Below are 23,192 nucleotides of genomic sequence, written 5' to 3'. Positions count from 1 at the left end.
GAGATTCCAAGGCCAGTGGTGAGTTTCTGAAGCTAACACGGACTTTTGACTACAGATCAGATGACTGAACACGTAGCTAAGGAAGGAAGGAGGTCCACGTAAGTTGGTGAGGTATTGCTGAGGCTTGTCATCCCACTCTCCAACGCGAATCATGCAACCTTTGTCGCTTTCATCGCGGCTGACATGCGACTGATTCGGAGATTGATAGCAACCATCAAAATATCAGCCTTGCCGCTCAGTGGCAAAGCCATAACTCCTAGAGTGCGATATAGTTTGGATGGAACTTTTTGGTTGTAGGTAAGAGCATTATGTTTGGAGCTTTAGGCTTGTGTGACCATGAATTCAAGGAATGATTCTGGCGCGAGTATTCCCGAGAAAGTAGTTGCCGTTTTGAAAAGAGCATATCTTGGTCACCGATGCCGAAATAGCATGCAAAGTTGAATACAGGATATTCTAGATTGACGGTCGGAGGAAAAGCATAGTACCTGATGGGACAAGGTGTTGTTAAAAGCCACGGGAACGCATGACAGCATGAATTACGTGGAAGTTGTCCTTCACTATGCATGCTTTGAAGTTCAAGTATACGTCAGCGGTGAATAAATTCTGTGCGATCCTGCGGTGCAGGAAAATTGGTAGCCAAATGGCCGGCGCCGTGGAGATAGGCCGGCTAAGGGAGCCGATGCTGACGGCGGAGTTTGAATGGCTGCGGAATTGCGGAACCCCGCCAGCCTCTAGCGTGGAGTGTGGCATATCCTTCAGCAATGGGTCATTCACCAATTTCATTCCACTGGCGGAGGTTTTGGAAAACGTCCTAAAATGAATGAAGTGGCTTGCTATGCCGTTTGAAGTGAATCCCGCGTATCCCGCTTTGTCGATGTATGGCACCACGACGACCGGAAATGATGTCAATGAGCAAGAGATAGCGGATTATGGAGCGGAGATGTCCCTTCACTGCCTCACAAAGCTGACGGACTTTGGTGTCTGCACTTTTGTCAAGTATAAGAGGCTCCTTGAACTCTAGAGATTCAAGTTTGAACTTAGAGGCCATCTACAACCCAACGAAACCGTCCGCTGTCTGTTCACGCATAAGCTTCCTTCTATCCAACTTATAATCTCATCAATATGGTCAGAGTCGCTATTGCTGGTGCTTCCGGGAGTGAGTTAAGACTTCATCTCAGGCAGTGAAGCTTCCCAAACTGCTCGCTAGAGACAGAATCCACTCCTCTGAGAGTGAATGTCACGGCTAACAAGTGACGTTCAGAGCTCGCCCTCGAGGTCATTGACAAGTTGGCCGCCGCCGGAAAACATGAGATCCTTGGATTGGTCCGCAAGGTAAGCTATATGCCCCCCCTAAAAGAAGTTTCAAGCAATCAATGCTTCAGTCTACTTGGGTACACGCAAGCTGCCAGTCCTTTTGTTCTAAATCCAGTCCAGGACCCTTCATCTCTACCCCAATTTCAGGGAGTGAGGTACATCCAGACTTCTTATCAAGACGAGAAGGAGCTAGTAGAGATTCTCGACGGTGTTGAGACTGTTCTCTCTTTTATCGTGGCTCACACCGACCCGAATGCGGAGACAGCCAAGCGTCTCATCGATGCATCGATCAAGGCTGAGGTGAAGCGCTTTGCTCCCAGTGAGTGGGCAACGTAAGTATCGCTACTCCTCGTTCGCTCAATTTGTCCTCAATACTTCTGTTGCTAACAGAGCGGGCCTAAGGAACAACAACCTGTCTGATGTGATTGAGTACACGTCTTGGTATGCCAACAAGCTGGAAGTCAAGAAATACTTGGAAGACATCAACAAGAGCAAAAAGGTTGGTTAAGTTTGAGGGTTCGAAATATTGAGTGCTTCATATTCTGATCAAATCCTAGGTGATTGAGTACAGTTTGTTCCAGCCAGGAGCTTTCATGAACTACTTGGGGTATCCTCATCAGACCACCAAGTACTACCAGATCGATTATGCTACCTTCATAGATTTCGAGAAGGCTACTGCTTTCATTCTCGAGGGGTCTGAGAGTGCCGAAATGTCAATCACTACCATCGAGGACATTGCGGAGGTAGCTGCACGAGCCGTCGATTACGAAGGCGATTGGCCTGTTGTGGGCGGTATCACCGGCGATAGAGTCACCATTGGAGAACTCATTAAGCTGGGAGAAAAGTACAGAGGTCCGTCCATAACCCGTTTTCATCGCAGCTCTCTCGATTAGCTACGTATAAATAACACGTCATTTAGGAAAACCCTTCCAGGTCGACAGATTGAAGCTTGAGGACCTCAAGGCAGGCATTGTCAAGACAGACTTCGCCCCTGATATTGACGTTCCTGGTGTTCCAGCGGAGCAGAAGGAGTACTTCAGCAACGTAGTCGTTATCGGAGCGACAATTTCGACTGCTCGAGGCACATGGGCAACAACTGATGAGTGGAATAAGTTGCTTCCTGAATTCAAGCCAACCACCATTGAGGAGTACCTGCAGAAGACCTGGGGCTCTCATTGAGGCTCTGTCACTACGAGGCCTTGTAACTCCGACAATTTGGCTAGAACTTGGGGGTTGTTCAATCTGGGCTGGGCCAAAGCCAGACATCCCGCCTGTCAATACCACGGCCATAAAACTAGCATTGGCTTAATACATCTAGCTCAGGCCTCGTAATGAAATCTCCAGATGATTTGAAGGACCGCTTTACCCTCTAAGCCTCCAAAATGACAGAGGTCGAACGACAAGTTCGTTAATCTTCTGACACTCACGCATACCGTTGGGGAAGTAGAATTCAAGATCACTTCTGATCGCCTTTTCATACTTGGGTAAACCTAAGTAAAGATGACTATAATTATTTACTTTCAATCATCCACCGGTATTGAGCGGACTAAGAGGGTCAAACTCGTCTGTAGCGATCAACTCAGGATAGAATATTCCGGCGTCTTTCAATACCTTGTCCATAGTTTCCATGACGAGTATGCTCTCAGACCACGGCATAGTATCGCTTTCCAATTTGCCGTCCCTTATGCAACGTGCAGCTTCGTCTGCTTCCCAAAATGTGCCATTTCCCCAACTCCTTTCGCTATCTTGCGGATGAGGGTATTCAAAAACCTTCTCAACAGCTCCCGTCTCCGACATGGTAATTATCTTGAAAGATTGAGGCTTGTACGCCGGATTTTCCACTTGGATTTCGCCATGTGAGCCTTGGATTCGGATCGCTTGGGTGCCGGAAATGCCAGGATCTGTTGCAACCCGAAGCGATGATGTGGCTATACCCACTGTTCCGTGCTTTGGGAAGTTGAGGATGATCGTGGCCGACTCATCGACTCCCGTAGAATATTTCTGAACGGCTGACAGGATCTGTGGCTCCTCTTTTTCATTCTCAGGTTGGAGATGGTAGAGAATTTGGAAAACCCAGGTTAGTGGATAGATTCCAAGTCCGAGTAGGACACCTCCGGCCAAGTCAGGGTTGACCATGCGATGGGAGTCTTCGTAATTAAGTCTTTTGCTTCCGAAATCTCTGCTGCTGTTCGCTCGAGACAAGTCTGCAGTAACACGATGAATCTGGCCGATAGCTCCGCTGCTGACAAGCTGGCGTATTTTGACGCTGAGCGGGAAGAACCTGGTCCAGACACCTTCCAAGAAGAAGAGCTTCTTCTCTCTTGCAACTTCGTACAGTCGCCGCGCTTGCGCAGCAGTGACAGTGAGAGCCTTTTCACAAAGAATGCTCTTTCCTGCGTGGAGCGCTAGCATTGCGTTTTGGAAATGGTGGCTATGCGGGGTGGCGATGTAAACAATGTCAACATTCTGGTCTTTAACAAGTGCTGCATATGATCCATATGTGGAGACCTCAGTAGGTGAGTGGTGATCGATGCGAGCGAGGAATTCGGTCGCCTTTTGAGGGTCTTTCGAAGATGAGACTGCGGTGATGGCATGCTTAATGTCAGTCACTTGGCGAGTAGCTGGGTTGGTCAGGAGGTCTTTGCAGAAGTCTGCAATGTGTCAGCAACACCGCCTAATATGAGAGGGTTGGACTCGTTCGTCTCATCAAGGGGATAATTAGAGTTGACATACACTCGGACATGGCTCCGGTGGCCATTATCCCCCACCTCAACAGAAACGGTTCTTGTGCCATCTTAAGTTCTTGAGGTGCAGACCAGGCCCAATGGGTGATCAATTGATATGGAGCTCATGCAACACTGGCTCATTCGTCTAACCAACAAGGCCGTGAAGGGAGAGGCTTGTTCTAAGAGTATCTCAAGGCGATCGATGTTCAGGCAACGAGAAAATTGTGCACACTGTTCGGGCGTTCGGGCTAAAGATGGCCGATGCAGTCTCAATGACTTCGCGGGACCTCGGTACGATCTCTATCTAGTTGGGGGACGATACTCCTGGCTGTACAGCAATAAAAACGACGGTGCGGACTTGGCGACAGGATCAACGAAAAACAACAAACGTCGATATGTCCAGCCAAGTAATGTTATTTCCAGGGCGTCGGAGATACCTTGAATTTTCAGCAGGATTGGTGTAGAGCATCATTTGCGAAAACGAAGTGATCTCTTCACGCTCAGTCAAGAATTAAATTTTATCCCATTATGTAGTAGCCAGATTTCCCCAGTTATTTCGTCAATCATGATCAATCATTGCACTGTTTTGCTCAACTCCTCCAACTCGCAGCTGCCATCCCCATCTTGCTGCACTAGAAGTACAAGCTTCCAGCGTTGTTCAGGATCCAGTCGGAACTCGTCTTTCTGAAGTCGTCCTTCAGAGTGCTAGCCTTGTCTGCAAAGAACTGCATCAAATTCTGGCCCTGGGACCACTGGGGCCAGGCTGGGTAGGCTCCATTGAGGCCCACGTTAGGGTCTGAGGCGTAGACAAAGTTGGTGTAATAGGTACGGATGCTTCGCGCGGCGTAGTTGTCCTTGATACCGTAGAAGACCTGGAGCAAGTCGGATCCGTGGAAAGTACCCAGGATCGGAGTACCGTAGTCGTACGACGAGAGGTATGACCACGAAGGTACAGTGGGCTGTACGGAGCTAGCAAGGGTGAGGAAGACGCGGCGAGTTAGGGTGAAAACCAAGTCGCCAAGGACGGCTGAACGGCGCTTGAAGCCGGGGAAGATCTCGTTAAGAAGCCCGGTGCGGTGAGGGCTGCCGTTGATGACAGCTGTCACGCCATCATCGTAGGTGTTAACGTAAGCAGTGATCTGGGCCGTGGTGGCAGTCGCGAAGTAGTAGTTCTTGAGGTACGTGACGAGCTTATCAGTGGTAGTCAGGTTGGGTTGGAAGATGCCGAAAAGAGTGCCTTCATCTTCTTGATCTCCGATGATCATGGGCACGGCTGCGTACTGGCCGTTCTTAGCCAGTATATCAGGGCTCGCAGTAAGAGTCTTGCCATCCGGACGGGGCAGGTAAGACAAAGCGAGAGAGTTGTAGGAGAGGATTCCAGGGACAGATGTGACGGCGTTCAGGAACGTAGTGTAGTCAACCCCGCGCAGACAGGCCAGCGTGTCGGCCTTGCCGGCGCAGCCTGCCTCTGAGACGACCTTATCGTACACGGCCTGGCCCTTCGGGCAATCGACGGGGTCGGTAGGGACGATGCTGCCAGAGTTCATGATGGCACCGCGGAAGAGCGCTTTGCCGTTGTACTTGTTATTTCCGTTGTACAGAGCCATTTGATCGAAGACGGAGATTGCGCCGGCAGACTCGCCCCAGATGGTGACCTTGTCCGGATCGCCACCAAAAGCCGCAATGTTGTCTGCAACCCATTCGAGGCCCATTCTCTGATCGAGGAGACCCAGGTTTGCGGATCCGTCGGCGAGGATCTCCTTGCCGGGCATGAAGCCGAAGCCGGCGACGCGGTAGTTCACGGCGACGAAAATGAAGGGCTTGCTAATATCGACACCGTGCTGGACAAGGCCGGTTCCATCGTACATGGAGGACCATCCGAGCTGTACAAATCCTTGTCAGTACTTTGGATGAATTGGTCGAAAGTTCAGATGGCGCTGGGCATACCTCAAATCCACCTCCAAAGATCCAGTAGAGCACGGGCAGCTTCGCATCTGCCGTGGTGCCCTGAGGACGAGCCACCGTGATGGTTAGGCAGTCCTCAGTCTGGCCAGTCGCCTTCTGGACGAAAGGAAGGTTCGCAATGTCTCCCAACAGGTTGAAGAGGATGTTGTCACTGTCGGAAGAGGAAACCATCTGCGGGCAGGCAGCCGCCGGGCCGGTGGCGTCAAAGGTTCCAATGTTATCTGTGAGGCGCACGGGAGGCTTCAATCGCAATTGTCCGGTAGGCGGCTTGGCGTAGGGAATGCCGCCAAAAGATTCAACATTGTTCATGACGTTTCCGACGACAGTTGCTGTCTTGAGAACGACCGTCGCGTTGGCCACCGCCCTATCTTCCAAGGTCTGGACATGGTCCGAAACCGCCAAGGCGGCTCCCAGGAGGGAGAGAGACGAGACGAGAGTGGGAAGCTGCATGGTGTGAAAAGAGACGAACGTTTGCCGGTTTGATCCACTGAACAAACTGGGAATAACCAAAGGGAGGACGGGGCTAGCTGCGAGCCACAGGATAGACCCAAACGATTGAGCTTGGCTGAAGACGATCCGAATGAGCTGCCTCAAACGACTCGAAGGAGAATGCCATCGTGGAGAGGGCTTCCCGCGGCCTATTTAAGTCAATTCTCCACGAAGATCCAGGAACGACATTCCAGGGCAAATTTCGATCTAGTGTGGATTGACCGGTGAACTTCAAAGCCGCACCCACCATCGGATTGCGCACCCCTGGCATTTTCTTTTAGTCTGAGTGTGGCCCATGCCATCCAGCTAATTGCGAATGGGGGCACTTGCGAGCTTAGCAGTAGCTTGGGCAAGGGAGGAGGAGTAGCTCAGTCCCCGCCGACTGAGTCGTGGGCCTCATTAGTCGAGCGGGTATCGTACTCGTGCTCGACTCCTCAAGCTAACCCAGCATAAAAAATATTGGATGTGAACAAACCGGGAATGCAACGTTCCCCATGGGGTAGCGGGGCTTATTGCCGGGATGTAGAGACGTATTCGGGTCGCTTCTGCGCGGGAAGAGACGGCCGAATGACCACGGCAGTTCGAGATACTCATTGATCGGGGATGTCAGTGATCCCGCTGCGGCACAGCAAACGAAACGAAACAGCCTTATTGACGTAGGACAAGACTCGAGATTCACATGGGAATATGCACAGTCACAATCAAGCCCCGCGCTCCCGCCTCGGTATGTCGGGCGGCACAAAGCTGGTGGGATTCTTAAGCTTAGTCGCAAACGTCGAAGGCAAGTAAGCGCAGGGGAGCAAGGGGGGCAGAGAGACTGAATGGAGGCGGTCTGGTCGAACGGAACGGCGTGAGAATCTTGCTCTCGAAAGCGCATGTGATTGTGAGACACAATGTCGACGGACACCAGGAACCAGGAACTCTGTCCCAATCAGGCATCGATGTTCCTCTGATCTTAGACTTGTGGGTGTGAAGCTGTCGTGTGTCTGGCCGCGATGGTGGCTGCCCGTCGAGAGCATAAGCGCCCTGGACAGCTGGTGTTTGATGCACGACAAACGGCGCGGGCGGCAGAGCCAAGCTGTACGCTCCCAATAGTGCGTGAGTTTTCGTATTAATCGGGGAATGCGGGGTGAAAGTTCGAGATTTGGTGCGCATCCATCTCTGTTGGACAGTTGGAGTAGCACCAAAAGGACCCATCCCGAACAAGGTCGGCTGATGTAGATCGCCAACCTGGATCCTTGCACCGGCACTGGAGCCAGCCATCCACGAGGTTCGAGTCTTTCGGATTTGGTATCCTACCACGGTAATGGGCCCGAGACGCGTGGGGCTCCGGATCGAGAGATGTGCGAAAGAATCGAAGTTTGTCTCTCCGAGTTGAGAAGCAGCCGTGGAACCCGCGCATACAATCTATGAAGCGGGCAAGCAACACATTCAAAAACCGTTGAGAGGGCGGATAGGTCGGGATATTCCACCAGTATCTTAGCTCGAAAACAGAATCCACTCGAACGATATTCGCAATGGGGGGATCATACATGATTACACTAGCATCTCGGCGGGGTGCTTTAGTGCGAGTCTGATCACACACACCCATACACGCACACATCTGGACGCACACATATCTTTCATTCTCGAAGATGTTCACTGGTCAACTGAAGTTATGGAAGTTCCCGAAAGCGAGGAACGAGAGAAACGAGCTGACAATCTGAGAGGCACAGTGTCCATAGTCCCGAAAGGGCAATATTTGCTCCTCGGCCGGCCGCGGACACGAGGCGGCCAAAGAGCGCTAGGCACGTCAAAATCAGCTCGCGGAGCCTTCTCCGTCCGAATTGAGAACTTAGTGCGTGACGGGACGTTGAAAACGTCCGAAAGCCTCGGCCGAACTACTAGTAATCAGCAAATGGTCTTACATACAGATGCGACTCGTATGCTTTGACATCTTAAGCATGTGTCTGCCATGCCCAAGAGCAATGGTATGGCACGTGTTGTCGTTGAGGGGGCGGGAAGAAGAAATGTGTTGTGCATGATCTTCCACTTTCTGCGTGCAAGCTTGTTCAGTGGGAATATTGTCGCAAGAAAACCACCCCGGTTTGGGATCTTTCACCGCCATAGAGTAACGTCAAGTAGTTAATATATTGTTGCGGGGAGAATGAGATTGCCGGCTTCTCAACACATGTGGAGCCGAAATTCGGGCAAATTCAAGTTATTCCCTGCTCGACAGATGGAATTTTTTGATCCCACATCCAGCAGGAGCGATAGGGTCACCTCTAATTTCTCACTAGTTCCTTTGAACTCCTTGAAAACTTCGCTTGGGCATGAAATCCCTCGCGCCGAGACAGTTAGTATCCGCAATTGTTGAGGACTTACGTATTTGATAGATACTTTCTATGGAAGTAGTCCTATAGCCTGTGAACTAATTTAAGATGTCCGAACCCTTATCAGACGGCCGAGCCGCAAACGAAGAGCCAGAGAAACTCGCAAATGTTGCCGAAGAAGTTTAGTGCCGCAGATGTCAACTTTTCAATAGACAGGAACAATAACAAAGGCATTCTCCTGACAACTGCTGGCCATACGTGCATTGACACTGAAGATCAAAATGATCCGCCACGTGCGGACATGTTTTGCGCCCTGACCCTAGCTCCCGCGGCTACGAATACACTAGACACTTTAAACTTCAGGACTGTGTTCAGTCTAAGATGCTCAAGGGTGCGAGCAACGGTTCATCCGTCGTCCAACCCGTCGATTTGAAATGTTGGCTCGCTCCGCTTGCAGCTTGCAGCTATCTGAAAACCCACAATTTTCTCTATCCGCCAAAGTGTGCGCCAAGGCTAAATATACCCATTAAACCCCTTGCGGGAAAATTTGCGACTGCAGCGTGATGGATCGTTTGCATCTCTCCAAAAAGGTTCGAATGACTCAGGTCAAAGATCGTCGCGGAAGAGCTGGGGAGTGGAGAACCTGGAACTTCCCTTACTTCCCTCTGGGCTAGGTACTCCGAAGACCCGTGCGCATTGAAAAAGCCTGCACGCTTGGCCCCATTTTGTGCTGTGTAGTCCGTCGGTACCTCACAAAACTGCAACATGGGCTGTAAGTGACCCGAAGGATATAAGGGATGTGGTTCTAGTCGAATTGACTTCGTACAACTGTCGACCGTAGAGAACTTACGACGCAAGTCAAGATAGGGTAGGTACGGTACGATGGGTAAGAAGGAAGCTGCATCCATATACCAGGCCACTCAATCAGGTCTCCTAGCTTAGAGCTAAGTGTCGATTTCGAGAGGAACTCCTCCATGCAAAATCACATACCATTAGAAGGATGCTCAAAACGGTCCACCTGGCTGAAGAAAGATCAAAGTCAATACTTGAGGGCGTTCATGTTTGTTATTATGCCCTAGAAACATTATAGCCAGTCCAGATACTAGCAGAATAAACCATGACAAAATATTAGCCCAAGCATTTCCCCATGCTGTTGCCATCGTACCACAAGGGGTAATGAGTATCCAGAACCTTAAGCATGTGGTCAATCGAATGGGTTATGGCGGTCAAGTGACTGATATGACGTGTTGCGTGAAGTCGAAGGAGGATTTAAGAAGTTGAGATCGGGCATCAATTCTCAGCCAAGTAATTTGGGTGGTAAGAAACATCCGTCTGGCTGAAGGCTCAAATTGAAATTTCTTTCCTATAAACGACAAGGTAAGTACTTATCTACTTTAGATTTTGTGATGGAATCCTGAGCTTTCACCGTGGCCTTAGGTTTTATAACGCAAAAGCGCCGGAGAAAGTCCAATAAGTATGTATAATTTCAGATCTTGGTCATGGACAGGCATTCGGGTTCACCCGAAGTCCGTTGCCGCTAGAATGCTTTCGCTCGACCCTGGCAGCCACAGCTCAGATGTGAGGCAGTGGTGAACTCACAGTATGAGTATCAAGCGACCGGCGGTTCTTTGGCGCTAATCAACTGAAGGCGAAGCATTTTCTCAATCGATAGAAAGCCGAAATAGCCTCGATTTGTGGAGCTCCATTTAGGCATCCTGAGAGAAGGCAGTCCAGCATATAAAGCCACACGAGGCTTGACGACACGGGCGCAAGAAAACCTCAATTTACCTATCGAATGATAGCTGCATGTGGTTTGTGATCGTATCCATGTGGTTGAATACGAAGAGACCTTGGAATTAGCTTTGTAATTGTGTATGTTACCCACGGGAAAGAGATAATGCCCGCATGCGCTGCGACGTCACTTCCACTGACCTGGACGATGACGAAGAATTTACTTGTCTGGGTGTTTCTTACAGAATTGAGCATCCGGGAACCAGGCACTGAATCAAGAGCCCAGATGTCAAGGAATCTAAGCAAGGAAATTGCCTCCATTTCACGAAAAAGGGCCGCGATATAAGTAGACAGATGAAGTTCTGAAGCTTTAATTCCAGTCAGCGACAGGGAGGGCGGCCATCTAAATACGGTTAGTTCCCGGATGTGTATGCACTCTGCTTATGTTTCAGCCCTGTAGTCGGATGCACCTTGCTTATGACTTTTGAGTCAAAAAAAGGACCAGTCGCCTTACACCTTTCTACTAAGGCAAGTTTCGAATACTCTAGACCTCGAGGCCCTCATACTTTGAGCCAGCCCCACAGACTGCACTCTGCTTATGGCTGCTTCGTTCAGGTGCATGATGCATCCGTGGATCAGGCTGGGTTCGGTGTACTAGGCGAGGTAGCTTTCCTCGTTGAATCTTCCTTGTGATGACCTTATTTGTCTACCCACCAGTGTGATGAAGCCAGGAGACGGAAGACTACTTATCGCATCTGATTCTCACCCAAGCAACCGTCTTTCATTGCCTTCTTCACCCTCATCTTTACGAACATTCAAATCTCGAGCAAAGCATCTCACTCCTAATTATAAGAAAATATCTTCTGCGACAACGTCCACCTCGGCCAAGGTTACATTCACTTCTCGCAGCTACAAGCTTGCAGGCCAATTCTACCCTCCTGTTATCGATTCTCCCGCCTTTTCTGGAGCAGCCGTCGTCATTGCCCACTCTTGGACCTCAGTCAAAGAACACTCCCCTACCCACTACGCTCGCGTCCTCTCTCAGGCCGGCTTCTATTGCCTCGCCTATGACGCGGCCAACCAAGGAGAATCCGAAGGAGAGCCCCGCTACCTCGAAGACCCCGGTCAGAGGGTTGAGGACATCAAGTCGGCAGTCACGTACCTCGTCAGCCGCGATGAAATCGACTCCGAGAAAATCGGCGTTCTAGGAATCTGCGCCTCAGGCGGCTACGTCTCCTTCGCAGCACGAACCGATCTCCGAATCAAGGCTGTCGCTATCTCTGCCGGCGTTTGCTCGGGCACAATGGCGCGCCGCGGTCTCGACAAGGATGGGTCCAACCTCGACATCCTCCGCACCCAGCTCGAGGCCGCTGCCAGAGACCGCAACAGCGACGTTACCGGAGAGAAGGTTGACATTATCCACATGTTACCCGATGAGTTCGACCCGGCCACCGCCCCTACCGAAATGCCCGAGTCTTTCCGCGACCTGGCTTCGTACTGCTGCACTAGCAGGGCCACAGCGACTCACCGTCGAGTCCCTAACCTTTGCTTGCCGCGGAGCTGGGACATTATGGGCAATTTTGACGCCTTTGCCTGAAATCAGCTGATCAGTCCAAGGCCGTTCTTGGCAATTACTGGCATCAAAGCTGCTTCGAAGTGGTATAGCGGGGATGCTGTTGCAAAGGCCAAGGAGCCGAAGGAGCCGCTCGTTGTTGACGGACTTACCCATGCCGACTTGTATGACGATGTGGAGGTTGCCGGCCCTAAGCTCAATGAGTTCATCGGCAAGTATCTTGTCCAAGGTAGATGATCGTTGGCTCAGTGCTGTTGACGACTAGATATATAACTTATACGTAGGCTCGATGCGCTTCGGCCTTGACAGTTGAACTTGACACACAAACGATCAGCCAGTCAATAGGAACCACAAAATCTGATATTTACGACTGTAAATGGATGTAAGTTACTCGAGATTCTCATCTTTAAAACAAATCTACATCGAACGAGCACTTTTGAGTCCATAGACAATGGCTAGTCATCATCGCATGCTATTCACCAGCTTGCGGCGACCACCTTTGAGGCTCTGTGTCTTGTCTCCTGAAGCTCCATTGTTGCCACAGGCTCTGTCACTCGATGAGGTGGTATCAAATTTCAACGCATTCAAATGCTGAACGCTCCTGTATCGCCATGCAATCGTGCTGTAATCTGACCGTCATGATATTCTTCCACATTTTCAACATCCTAAGCAGCATCGCATGAGAGGGAGCCGCTGCCCAAGTCATTGCAGGAACCACTGCGCTTTTGGCCCTATAGAGTGCGGACAGGTTAGTCAGAAGTTCCTGGCAACAGGCGATTGTTCTTCCTGCGATGGACATACATTGCAGGTCGCTGTGCAGGCGTCGCCACGGTTGTTGCATGCTGTCTCGGTGTAAGTGCAGCAGTTGATGCTTGGGTTGCACTTCTGGGGCTCGGGCAGAGCGACTGCAAGGGCAGTGGTAGCGAGCGCGACGAGAACGAAGAAACGCATTTTGACGTGTGTGTAGGAACGTTATGGAGGAAAGTCGAGATCAGTCGATGGATGGCGTGTGTGCATAGCTGGTGGAGGTGATCGAGAAGAACTGGAGTTTCGCCATTTATAGGTATTCATTGGATTCCTGCAGGGCTATAAATAACGAGTATACTAAGAGATCCGCATTCTGTTATCAAGATTCGAGAAGAACTCTCTTTAATAGATTGTTAGAGATATTGAGTCAGTTACCCTGCAGGTGCTCCAGTTACTTGGCGGCCTCTATGTGGGATGCTATCGTTAATTAATTCGGGACCACTTGAAACAATCAAAACGTCGGTCTCAATATTGGCACATATACAACTGGTTCTGGTCATACGGCCAAGCCGGAGTTGTCCATAATCATGGATTCCGTCGGCGGAGAGACCGGAAAGCTTTCAGTTCACCTCAAGTTACCTTGGGTACTAGTAGGCGATTAAAGAGCGAAGACCACCCCCTTTGTGTGCCTTACACGTTGGGAATTGCATCAAGTCGCAAAGACTACAGTCCTTCCCTGGATGACAGACGTGGTTTCATATGCGAAGCCGGGTGGCTTCACACCACATGATTGGCTTTTCTACCCAATAGCAATGATACCTGCGATCGGACTTGAGGTCATAGAGGACTTTCTATCGCGAATGCGATAACATGGTGCCGGTAATATAAGGTTCTAAGAAACTCTAACATATTTTCCGATGAGTTAATTCAGCAACTGATAGATTATCCCCGGAACGCACGCGTATCTTGTTCCCTGGGTTGTAATCATTCCGGGATGAGGGTGCCGTCTTCAAAGCTTGATGCGTCCGAGTTATGAGTGAAGTGTCTACAAGATAAGGAGGTGCAATATACTCCAAAGCCCTTGAGAATTGAGGTAGTCTGAGGCTCGATTGAGCAGTCCCCTGATACCATTTCCTTTGACATAATGAGGGGTCTTGACTTATTGAGAAGGTGGACGAAGGGATGGAAGACTAACTGGCAGATGCTGACGTAACCACACCGCGAACAGCGCAAATTCGTCCCTTGGACCCCTATTTAAGGTTTCATCCTTTTTTTTTTTTGAGCTGATCACAGGCACGTGGCGGGTCTGATCGGGTGCTTTGGCGAATCGCAAGCGCCAATTAAGCGAGATGAGATGGGCATCTCGTGCCTGGAATCCCGGGGGAAGGATCGGATGGGATGCACCTGAGTCTTGGGGTTGCACGCGCCCAACGTTCGCGATCCGAATTCCCCATCTTCTCTCTTTTCTTTGCAACCCGCACCACACCACCACAACACCATCGGCGCAAGCTGCAGATCATCGATGACCTCACTCCTTTGAGTCGCATATCGGCCGCATTTGCGGCTGGCCACAATCATTATTGCTACATTACTACATACCAAAGTCACTCATTAGTTTGGAGAGGGGCGTCCGTTGGGACCCCTCCCTACCCACTCTCTTTAACAATGCGTAGCACCGCTCTTTCATCGCTGTCGCAACTATTCCTTCTGCTGATCGCATCTTCGCCGAACCATGTCGTCGCCGACGGCACCGTCTGGGCAACGCCCCACGATAGCTACTCCTCCTCAGTAGGCGTCCTCGGCTGCAAGATCAATACCGATCGCGTCGCCTACTGGCCCGGCTCCGTAGACTGCACCAACATCTGCATCTCCCTCACCTACGACGACGGCTCCTCCGACGGCAAGCGCACCGTGAAACTCCTCCGAATTGACCAGTCCCAGGGCGCCTACGACGTCAGCTACGATGCCTGGAACTACCTGTACACGGGTAAATCCGCCAAGAAGGCGCCTGTCGCAGGCGGGCCGCTGGCCATGACATACAAGGAGCTGCCGGCGGACGACTGCAAGGAGCTCCTCAAGACCAAAAACAAGAAGCTGCCGCTCAGCGCGTCCAACAGCATGAATTTCCTCGCCAGCTGCCTCGACCAGCCGGACAGCTGGGTGGCTAAGAACTTTGGGCTGTACAATACACTGGATTCGGTCTGCGCATGGGGATACGACGAGGAGTGTGAGCTGGATTGGCCTGCGGCGAACCAGCCCACGTGCAAGCACTCGCTCGGAATGCCGGTGGAGCTGAAAGATGCGCCAGTGTATAACGTGCAGTATCCCACAGGGGAGGTTGTCGTCGCGTCCACGGGGGAGAAGGTGTCGAGTCCCGGGGATAGTACCAGCCTGGCGGCGCCATCGCCGACACAGAACGGGGCCCCGAGCAGGGGCATGTTGACATTGTTGATGGCTGGCTCACTAGTATGGACGTGCCTCATGATAGGTTCATGCTAACGTTGATGAAAAGGGCCAGGAAATGCTGTTCATATACCACACGAGATACCATGTAATACCCCCCATGTCTTGCGACAATAATGTCAAATACCACCACCTTACCTTATTCTACTTCACCTTATCTCCGCATGTCACCAATCTCAGCAGGGTCCAGTGGGAATGCGCACGGGACCACCCGCATCGTTAAAGATTGACCGTTGAGCCTCGCCCGAGACAGCTGTCTCTAGGGAAATTAAGAGCATTTCTTTTGCCGCTGTGGGAGATTGCCGATGTCTTGCTCTGAGGATCCTGAGAAGGTACTTTCTTGTCTAATATCGATCATTCGTCCCCATCAAGGAGCTGGCTGAACCTTGATAGCCCACACAAACTGGGTATTTTCGAAACGATCTCGGCGATGCTACAATATATCGAGTTATGGCGTAATCATGGATGGCTCAAAAGCCCCAGCAGAGCTGAGGTGTCTCTCAAATCTATTCTCGGCCCCTCAAGGCCTGTTTTTGTCTATCGTCTAATGATCCCAGTTTTTTCTCTTGCTTTATTCAGAATTCGCTTGCGCCATGTATGCAATGAAATGGAAGTAATGCTGACATGCTCATGTAAGAGCCACACCGGGAAGAATTACGCTCCTCCTCTAGAAGCCTTCGACTTCTCCCACGTGTCGGAAATGCCGGTGCCATGAGGACAACAAGGAGCAGACCTCTTATTTCGTCTTGAAATAGTCCCGGAACTTTTCGCGAATCTCATCCTCCTCAAACTTCCTCGTATGTCTCCGCAGCATCGTCGCCCGCTCCTCAATCGTCATGCCAATCTGCTCACCAACCGGCACTAGGCACTTTGCCAGGTGCAGGTAGTCCTTCTGAAGCAGCTTGACCGTCACCATGAGATAGTCGATATTGTGGAAGACGAGCGCCTTTTCGCGAATATACGTCTTCTTCTGCTGCAAAAAGGACGTGGGGTGGTCACGCCAGTGACGGCGGGGGTTGAGATGGTGCGACGTGTGGTAGCCGTCGTTGTAGCAGTATCGGTTGCTCTGATGAGGTGGTCAGCGGTCAAAACGATCTTCATCCTTGGCAATGTGGGGTCTGTGGAGGGGAGGTCCCCTTGGCGAATGCTTACCGGCACATCAATCAGGGTGATGCTGGAGCGGAAGTCCGAATCCGGCTCGTCGGCATCGACAAAGGCGTGTTGGCCCCAGTTGCCGACCATCAAACCCAATCTCATGAGCGCGAGGGGCCCGAGGAAGACGAAGGTCGTTGCCTTGCTGTGGAGGCAGTACAGGGTGTACAGGAAGGCGTAGTTGCCGAGCTCCCAGAATCCCGTCTTGAGGCCGTTCTTCGTCTGGCCCTTGCGGAAGAAGTACCGCGGCAAGTCAAACCAGACCAGGAAGATGAAGCGTCCGACGTAGTGCAGGAAGTGGAAGATATCGTCACGCTGGTAGCGGATGGTGGACGACAGATCGTGGGGCCCGTTGCCCTCGACGTGGTGGTGCTTCACGTGGTGGTAAAAGTACGTGTTCCAGGTATGGCCCATGAGGGGGTCGGTGATGTAGGGGAACGCGGCGTCGAAGAAGCGCAGGACGGCCCAGTTCTTTGAGAGGATGCCGTTCATGTGGATGTGCTGGTGCATCATGAGGGTGTAGGTGCCGGTGAACCAGAACTGCATGAGCATGTGCGCGACGCCGTGGATGTAGTTGAAGTTGCGGAAGAGCATGATGGCGCTCGGTACTGAGAGGGTGAAGTAGAGGATTAGGTGTGTGAGCATGATGACGTCGGTCTCGTGGCGGACGATTTTGCGCCCCCAGGCGACGTAGGGGACGACGACATTTTGATAGATGACGGCTGGGAGCTTGTGGGGGAGATCGCGCAGGTCGAATGATGAGAAGACGGATGGCTCAAAGTCTTGACTTGTTGCGTCGTTGAGACCTTTCAGCTTGCGGATGTCCTTGGCGTCTCTCTGATGTGAAACTCCGCGGCAGGCTAGATTTCCGGGTCAATTGAGATGCTCATATAGTGAGTGGGAACATGCAGGTGAGTGAGAATGAGGGTGAGAGTGAAAGTGAAAGTGAGAATAAAAGTGAAATCTGGGAGGGCAGAAAAGGAAAAGAAAAGGCTAGCTCACGTTCATCATCCTTTGACTTCTCACCCAAGGATTCCTGACTGGCATACCCCTCGTCGCCGTCGGTGAGAGCGAGATGCTTATCGTTGTAGCGTTCAATGTCGTCGATAAGGTTCTGCAGAACGATAGTATCGTGAACCGTAAGGTCTGGGGCGACGATGAGATTACTCATTGCATGTGGGTTCTGGAAGAAAAAAAATCTCGAATCCCAAATCTCAAAAAACCTCGATGCCAAGACCCCGCACGCGCGATGAGAAGGAGTAAATGCAACTGAGAGAAGCGGAAACGGAAAAGAGAAAGAGGAGAGACTGTCGGTCAAACAATGGAATTTCCCCCGTCTACTCAACCCATTTGAAGCTGGAGGAAAGGGATTTTTTTAGGGGCTTCAAAACGGGGCAGGGGAATCCAAAAAATAGAGAAAAGTGGGAAGACACGATGCCGTTAAAGGAGGTGACCAGTGCTTTATTACGGGTACCCAATCTCTTCAACCCATGTCGCGTTTCTGTTTCGCTTGCGCTGGGAAACCGGCAGCGTCTCCAGAGGTCACTGACTAACCGCAATGGAAAAAACAGCCCATCTCGTTGTGAAATAGTGCTGGGAGCTGCGTAAGCGGCGGCAACATCATGCGAGCGCCGTATATTTCTTCAATTCTGTTGCCAATACGTTGGGGGCCCCATGGTTTATGTCATCCTCCTCTTTCAGTCCCCTTTCAATTGCGCTCGTTCTTGTTATTGTCTCCTCACGTCTCCTCATTCCCCTTTCCACTGGAGACTTTCCGAAGAGAGCTACGGGCTCCGTCCTTTGGAGCTTCTCATTGGACCGGGTTTCGATAGAGCCTCCGTCAATTGGGGTTTTTTGTTCCTTGCGACCTGCGACCCCAAAAACAAGAAAAAGCATGTGCCAGGGCACTCTGAAAACAGCCATTTGCGACACCTTGACAGAGACTCGAGAGACCGTGATTGCATAGCATACGAAAGTCTGTTTCCCAATGAAAGTCTCACTGATGTATAAACTCAATTGACGGGTATTCCCAATAGGTACTTTCATTCAATAGACAACAAAAGGCGGTCAGACATTCTCAGCTCAGTGAGTCCTGTTAGTGCGGGACTTTTCACCAGTGTCGCGCATTTCTCACTTCAAGTGTCGCGTAATACCACCAAAGCGCAAGCAAGGAGCTTCCAGAGATGATAATTCCCAATGGTTGAACCAACAACTGGAGCCAAGATCGGCAAAATTTCCCATCTGATTTCCCATTTTCTTCAGCCTCTTCAGCCAACGGGCTGCATGCCAGCTTTACTCTCCTTTTCCTGCATGCGCAATCACAAATTGCCTTGCTCGAACCCCTGCTAACCCCAATTCTAGAACGTCACTGGGCGCTAGCAAGCAGCCGGGGGGATGAAAGCTTGCGTTGACAGCGTGGGTGGGTACTTTTGGACCCTGAATCGATACCCTGAAGCGGGCAGTGAAGGTGAAACAGGTAAATTGCATACTGTGCCAATCGAACTTGTGGGAACATGCATCGAAAGCGAGAATGTGCTCAAAGATAACCTGATCACCAGATGGTCTACGGATACGTAGTCACAGACAGCCGTCGGTGAAGGAGACCAGTATTGGACGTCCTTTGGATGTCGACAGCTGTACGTCGTATCTTGATACCTCACGAGATGAAAGTTGTTGGGCCAATTGGAACGCTGCCCTTTGGCGTTCGAACCTTGATGTTTAAGCTTGTCCCTGCCGAAGCGCCCCGACCATCGAATTCACTATCTCCGAGATTGAACTTGGGCACGACGCGGCTCCAGCACCTTTCTGGTGCTCGCCCACCGGCCCGGCTCGTAATTACGCGGGCCGATGCACTCGCCAGGATAAACTTTCCACCGCTAAGCATCCTCGAAACACGCAATGGGAGTAGAGTGGTCCCTTCAACAAGTTGTGCACCAGAAAAAAGGTGTCAACCATGCTGGTAGCAACGAGTGCTGGATGGTGTCAATGTACATAATCTCCAGTTGTTCTCAGGTGCTTTTTGGTTGGTTTTCTACGATGAGATCAGAGCGAAAACAGAAATAGGCCATCGTGTGATTCGCTATTACCCCTGGTATGAGCACGTACACATATCTCAACGCCAGTTCACCTATCGCTCGATGGATAATATTTGAACCCATCATCATAGGTGGTCTCTTGGGAAACCATGCAAATGCCTAAGTAGGATCTTAGACTACTTACTCATGCACAGCCTTCTATCCAGATTTCTCTTGCCGAATTTGTATGGTCGCCCTTGTTGCCCCCGTTGCCACAATACGTCGGACTAGACTGGCCTAGATGGACGAATTATCGTCATGTGGATTCTGGATGAGGCGTTTTCCTGTCTGTTACCGCAAGAAATCCTTCTCAAGCTTCCCGAAGACGATCTGCTGGCGTATACCCGAGATGTCCCTGAGCAAGGATGACCTAGATGGCGATGTTGACGGTACGGTCTAAGCGACACTTCAAATGCGAGAGTTCATGAGCAGATTCAATACAACACCAAAAAAAGTAAGGGCCTGGATATGGGGAAGGGTATTGATACCAAAAGGGGCTTTCACACGCACTACCGATGTAGAAAGTTGAGAACGCGTATTGTGAAGGCTATTCAACATCGTGGAGTCAAAAGCGCTTGTGCGTCTCAAGACTCAAATCAGATGATATAGTCTATGCACGGATAACTCAACATTGGCCTACGCTCGAGTCAGATACTTATTCACAGTTTTTCATGAAGGGCCCAAACCTCATTGTTTTGTAGTATTTAGTACATTAGGATAGTGTGCTGATGGATTGGGTAATAGCGCAGATGGCTTTTGTCACCTAATTAACAGATGTTACGAGTGCTTTACTAGGATCATAAGAATTTGCTGTTGGAGCAAATATAACAGTGGTCTGCCATGTTGAGAAAGAGACCAGTCTCACCTCTGAGCGAGGAAGAAGCGAATCACCAAGCAGTAAGAACTCAAGGCCGCATACGGCGCATAATAGTCTTTGTTCCCACGATATAATGTGTGCCACAGATTCCAAGGATAGCAGGCCGGTCCTATATCCACCTGCTTTCACCCACTGCTCCCAATGTCTCTTTTCGGAATATGTGGTGCTCCCTACTTAGGACTACTTACAGGTTTTGAGATCATTAGGGGTGATAAAAACGTACTGAGAGCCTCATCTCCGACTATCGGGCCGCAGAAAGGCAACCACTAGTTTCATGACTTGGTACGCTCTTCAATCTGGGCAGCCTCGATATTTGCCTCGTATTTCTCGTCGGTGATGGAGGGAGACCTGGCTCGGCCAGGGGCTACCACTGCCCTGCCTCTCATCTGAGCCCACACTGTCTTGTGGGTAGGTTGCATGAAAAGAGCGTCCATGTCCTCAAGAGTCAGGCCTGGTCATATCTTGATTAGCAATGTATAAGCTTCCAGATGACGAATAAGTCAACATACCCTTGGTCTCTGGCACAAAGAAGAATGCCCAAATACCCATGAGCATCAAGATACTGCTAAAGAAGAAGTATGCGCCATATCCTAGGTCAGAGATCATGTACGGTGTGGAGCGAGCGATGATGAAGCTTCCGAGCCAGGTTGTGGCGGTTGTGATGGAGACGGCCAGCATTCTGATTTCCAGTGTCTGCACTTCAGAAGCATAGAGCCAAGTGATTCCTTGCCACGTTGCGCAGATGATGACCTATGGTAATAGTTCAGTGTTGTTGCTACAAATTAGGCACATCCCAATGCAAAGGCAGCTTACTCCGTTAATGTAGACACAAGCCATGGCGAAATAGCCCCAGCCGTCTCGGGTGACTTGGCCTGCAGCGGCAGCTGTAGCAGGGTCTGCTTTCTACACACAGTGTCAATACGGAAGCGAAACGAGTCATCTTGCTTCAATTTCTTGTCTTGATAGAGAACAGGTAGCAAGGAATCTTACCATGACATATCCTCCAATGTACCACATCGGAATGCAGCCAAGTGCAGATCCCCACAACAGTCCCTTTCGTCGACCGACTCTCTCAGCAACCCAGAAGGTGAAGAGGAACATTCCAAAGGTCTTTGCGATACCGTAGAAACCAGTAGAAAAAAGCTTCGTGGATGTCCCAGTTATTCCAAGACTTTCAAAAATTCTGGGCGCATAGTATGTGATGATATTCACTCCTAGGTCTGATTTAGACATCGTAGTTGAGAAAAGGGGTCATAGATATCCTACGCACCAGTGAAGCTCTGAAGGAACATGAGTGCCATGCCCAAGCCCATGCGGTTTCGAATACCCTTTTGGAAAAGCTTTTGGAACATTTGCTTCTTTGTCATGCGTTGAGATGTACGCTGTTCGACCTGAGTGCGTATATCGTTCATCTCACGGCGAATGTACTCGTGATCTGCTGGCAGACCACGGATCTGGGTCAAAATTCTTTCTGCAGAGTCAAAATGGTCTCCACGAGCAAGCCAACGGGGAGACTCTGGGCACCAGATCATGCCTAGCGCAAGTCCCAGGCCCGGCACTAGCTGAATTCCGAGGGGTACGATCCACTGGGCCCTTGAGTTGACATCAATCGTCCTGTCAGTAGCATACTAGGATCTTCACGTCAGATCTTCGACCCAAAACTCTGAGGACATCACGACGGATGTACTTACATTGATCCAGAAGCCCAGCATACCACCTCCCTGAGAGGCGATTTCGAAGATGCCGACCAGTCGACCACGGATCGAAGGCGGGGCCGTCTCGGCGATGTAAACGGGGACAGTCAACGATGATGCCCCGATTCCCAAACCAGCAATAGCACGGCCTGCGTAGATCAAGTTCAGGTTTCCGCTGGCTGCAGTCATAAGAGTGCCACCGATGAGGAAGACGGTTCCGGCGAGCATGACTGTCTTCCTGCGACCGAATTTCTCGGCGATGGGGAACGTGAATAGGGCACCAAAGAAGCAACCAGCCTAGAACATCCATTCAGTCATGAAACAATCCATTTATAGTTCTTGTCAACAAGCATACCTGAAATGTCGAGACGATGTTGCCCTGGATGGTATCGCGGGTTGTCGAACTAACCTCGTCCAGGTGAAAATCACGCCGGAATGAGTCCAGTGCCATTGTTCCTCCAATGACTGCAGTATCATAGCCCACTGAACGAGTGAGTTAGCAAGAGATCTTTAAGGAGGTCATACTAACGAACTGCGGTCAACCAGAGACCTCCCTGCTCGCTGACTGACACGGATTGACATGGTGCGGTGCACCCAGAAATGTCACAATAAACTCTCGAAGACGTGGTGTATGTCAAGTGCCCCTTCATCTAGAGAGAGGCAAAAGTTGATCCAGAAACATGAGACAACCACGTACTAGCCAAAGCTGACATGCTCGCGACGAGGGCGATCAAGTGAATGCGCCAGTTTCGCACCTCTGGGGGATCAAGCGTCCCGGACGCGTGAGTGCTGAAGAAGCCCATATTGGGCTTTCAGATTCAAGAGCCTGATGGAAAGAGTAAGACCAAGATGGAGAGACCGTATCACAACACTGCGGAGGGATATAGGAACAATCTGGGAATTGTGTGAGATAGAGATAGGACCCGGCAGACCAGTTCATCGTGGAGACAAAGCGGGGAGGCAAGCTTTATCTAGGCCGCCATGACGTTCCACCCTACAATAAGCTTGAACTGCCTTCCATCGAATGGAAAGCCCGTGTTTGGAACAGCTTCGTGGAACGGTCGAGGATCGGCGG

At 50.7% G+C, this 23,192-nt stretch overlaps 9 protein-coding genes across 9 annotated transcripts; 3 read left to right on the top strand and 6 right to left on the bottom strand.

The window, feature by feature from the left end:
* Window positions 1-1,122: 1,122 nt before the first annotated feature.
* CPAR01_13557 (uncharacterized protein) lies at window positions 1,123-2,493 on the top strand (the record flags this gene model as incomplete). Its single annotated transcript, XM_060497810.1, has 6 exons — window positions 1,123-1,156; window positions 1,262-1,332; window positions 1,435-1,646; window positions 1,705-1,813; window positions 1,872-2,166; window positions 2,234-2,493. 6 exons carry the CDS (start codon window positions 1,123-1,125, stop codon window positions 2,491-2,493), a joined length of 981 nt encoding a protein of 326 aa, XP_060343278.1.
* A 345-nt stretch (window positions 2,494-2,838) lies between these two features.
* CPAR01_13556 (oxidoreductase family protein) lies at window positions 2,839-4,108 on the bottom strand (the record flags this gene model as incomplete). Its single annotated transcript, XM_060497809.1, has 2 exons — window positions 2,839-3,965; window positions 4,048-4,108. The coding sequence occupies 2 exons, from the start codon at window positions 4,106-4,108 to the stop codon at window positions 2,839-2,841; spliced, it is 1,188 nt and encodes a 395-aa protein (XP_060343277.1).
* A 564-nt stretch (window positions 4,109-4,672) lies between these two features.
* CPAR01_13555 (carboxylesterase) lies at window positions 4,673-6,455 on the bottom strand (the record flags this gene model as incomplete). Its single annotated transcript, XM_060497808.1, has 2 exons — window positions 4,673-5,923; window positions 5,988-6,455. The coding sequence occupies 2 exons, from the start codon at window positions 6,453-6,455 to the stop codon at window positions 4,673-4,675; spliced, it is 1,719 nt and encodes a 572-aa protein (XP_060343276.1).
* A 765-nt stretch (window positions 6,456-7,220) lies between these two features.
* CPAR01_13554 (X-Pro dipeptidyl-peptidase protein) lies at window positions 7,221-12,347 on the top strand (the record flags this gene model as incomplete). Its single annotated transcript, XM_060497807.1, has 3 exons — window positions 7,221-7,279; window positions 11,447-12,031; window positions 12,155-12,347. 3 exons carry the CDS (start codon window positions 7,221-7,223, stop codon window positions 12,345-12,347), a joined length of 837 nt encoding a protein of 278 aa, XP_060343275.1.
* A 428-nt stretch (window positions 12,348-12,775) lies between these two features.
* Window positions 12,776-13,061, bottom strand: CPAR01_13553 (uncharacterized protein; the record flags this gene model as incomplete). The annotated part of the gene is made up of 2 exons (XM_060497806.1): window positions 12,776-12,841; window positions 12,912-13,061. The coding sequence occupies 2 exons, from the start codon at window positions 13,059-13,061 to the stop codon at window positions 12,776-12,778; spliced, it is 216 nt and encodes a 71-aa protein (XP_060343274.1).
* A 1,461-nt stretch (window positions 13,062-14,522) lies between these two features.
* On the top strand, window positions 14,523-15,356 carry CPAR01_13552 (uncharacterized protein; the record flags this gene model as incomplete). Its single annotated transcript, XM_060497805.1, has 1 exon — window positions 14,523-15,356. One exon carries the CDS (start codon window positions 14,523-14,525, stop codon window positions 15,354-15,356), a length of 834 nt encoding a protein of 277 aa, XP_060343273.1.
* Window positions 15,357-16,056: 700 nt separating this feature from the next.
* Window positions 16,057-17,643, bottom strand: CPAR01_13551 (fatty acid desaturase; the record flags this gene model as incomplete). Its single annotated transcript, XM_060497804.1, has 3 exons — window positions 16,057-16,386; window positions 16,473-17,332; window positions 17,475-17,643. The coding sequence occupies 3 exons, from the start codon at window positions 17,641-17,643 to the stop codon at window positions 16,057-16,059; spliced, it is 1,359 nt and encodes a 452-aa protein (XP_060343272.1).
* A 1,098-nt stretch (window positions 17,644-18,741) lies between these two features.
* On the bottom strand, window positions 18,742-18,991 carry CPAR01_13550 (uncharacterized protein; the record flags this gene model as incomplete). The annotated part of the gene is made up of 2 exons (XM_060497803.1): window positions 18,742-18,778; window positions 18,921-18,991. Coding segments are annotated over 2 exons (108 nt in total), but the record flags the coding sequence as incomplete, so codon positions are not given.
* Window positions 18,992-20,695: 1,704 nt separating this feature from the next.
* Window positions 20,696-22,920, bottom strand: CPAR01_13549 (uncharacterized protein; the record flags this gene model as incomplete). Its single annotated transcript, XM_060497802.1, has 8 exons — window positions 20,696-20,874; window positions 20,933-21,173; window positions 21,237-21,326; window positions 21,414-21,637; window positions 21,694-22,051; window positions 22,115-22,414; window positions 22,473-22,600; window positions 22,815-22,920. 8 exons carry the CDS (start codon window positions 22,918-22,920, stop codon window positions 20,696-20,698), a joined length of 1,626 nt encoding a protein of 541 aa, XP_060343270.1.
* Between the last annotated feature and the right edge of the window lie 272 nt (window positions 22,921-23,192).

Source organism: Colletotrichum paranaense, assembly GCF_030867605.1.
Source record: "Colletotrichum paranaense strain IMI 384185 chromosome Unknown Scaffold_13.1, whole genome shotgun sequence".
Lineage (NCBI taxonomy): Eukaryota > Fungi > Ascomycota > Sordariomycetes > Glomerellales > Glomerellaceae > Colletotrichum > Colletotrichum paranaense.
The sequence above is the reverse complement of the archived record's forward strand: the minus strand, read 5'-3'. Positions and strand labels throughout refer to the sequence as shown.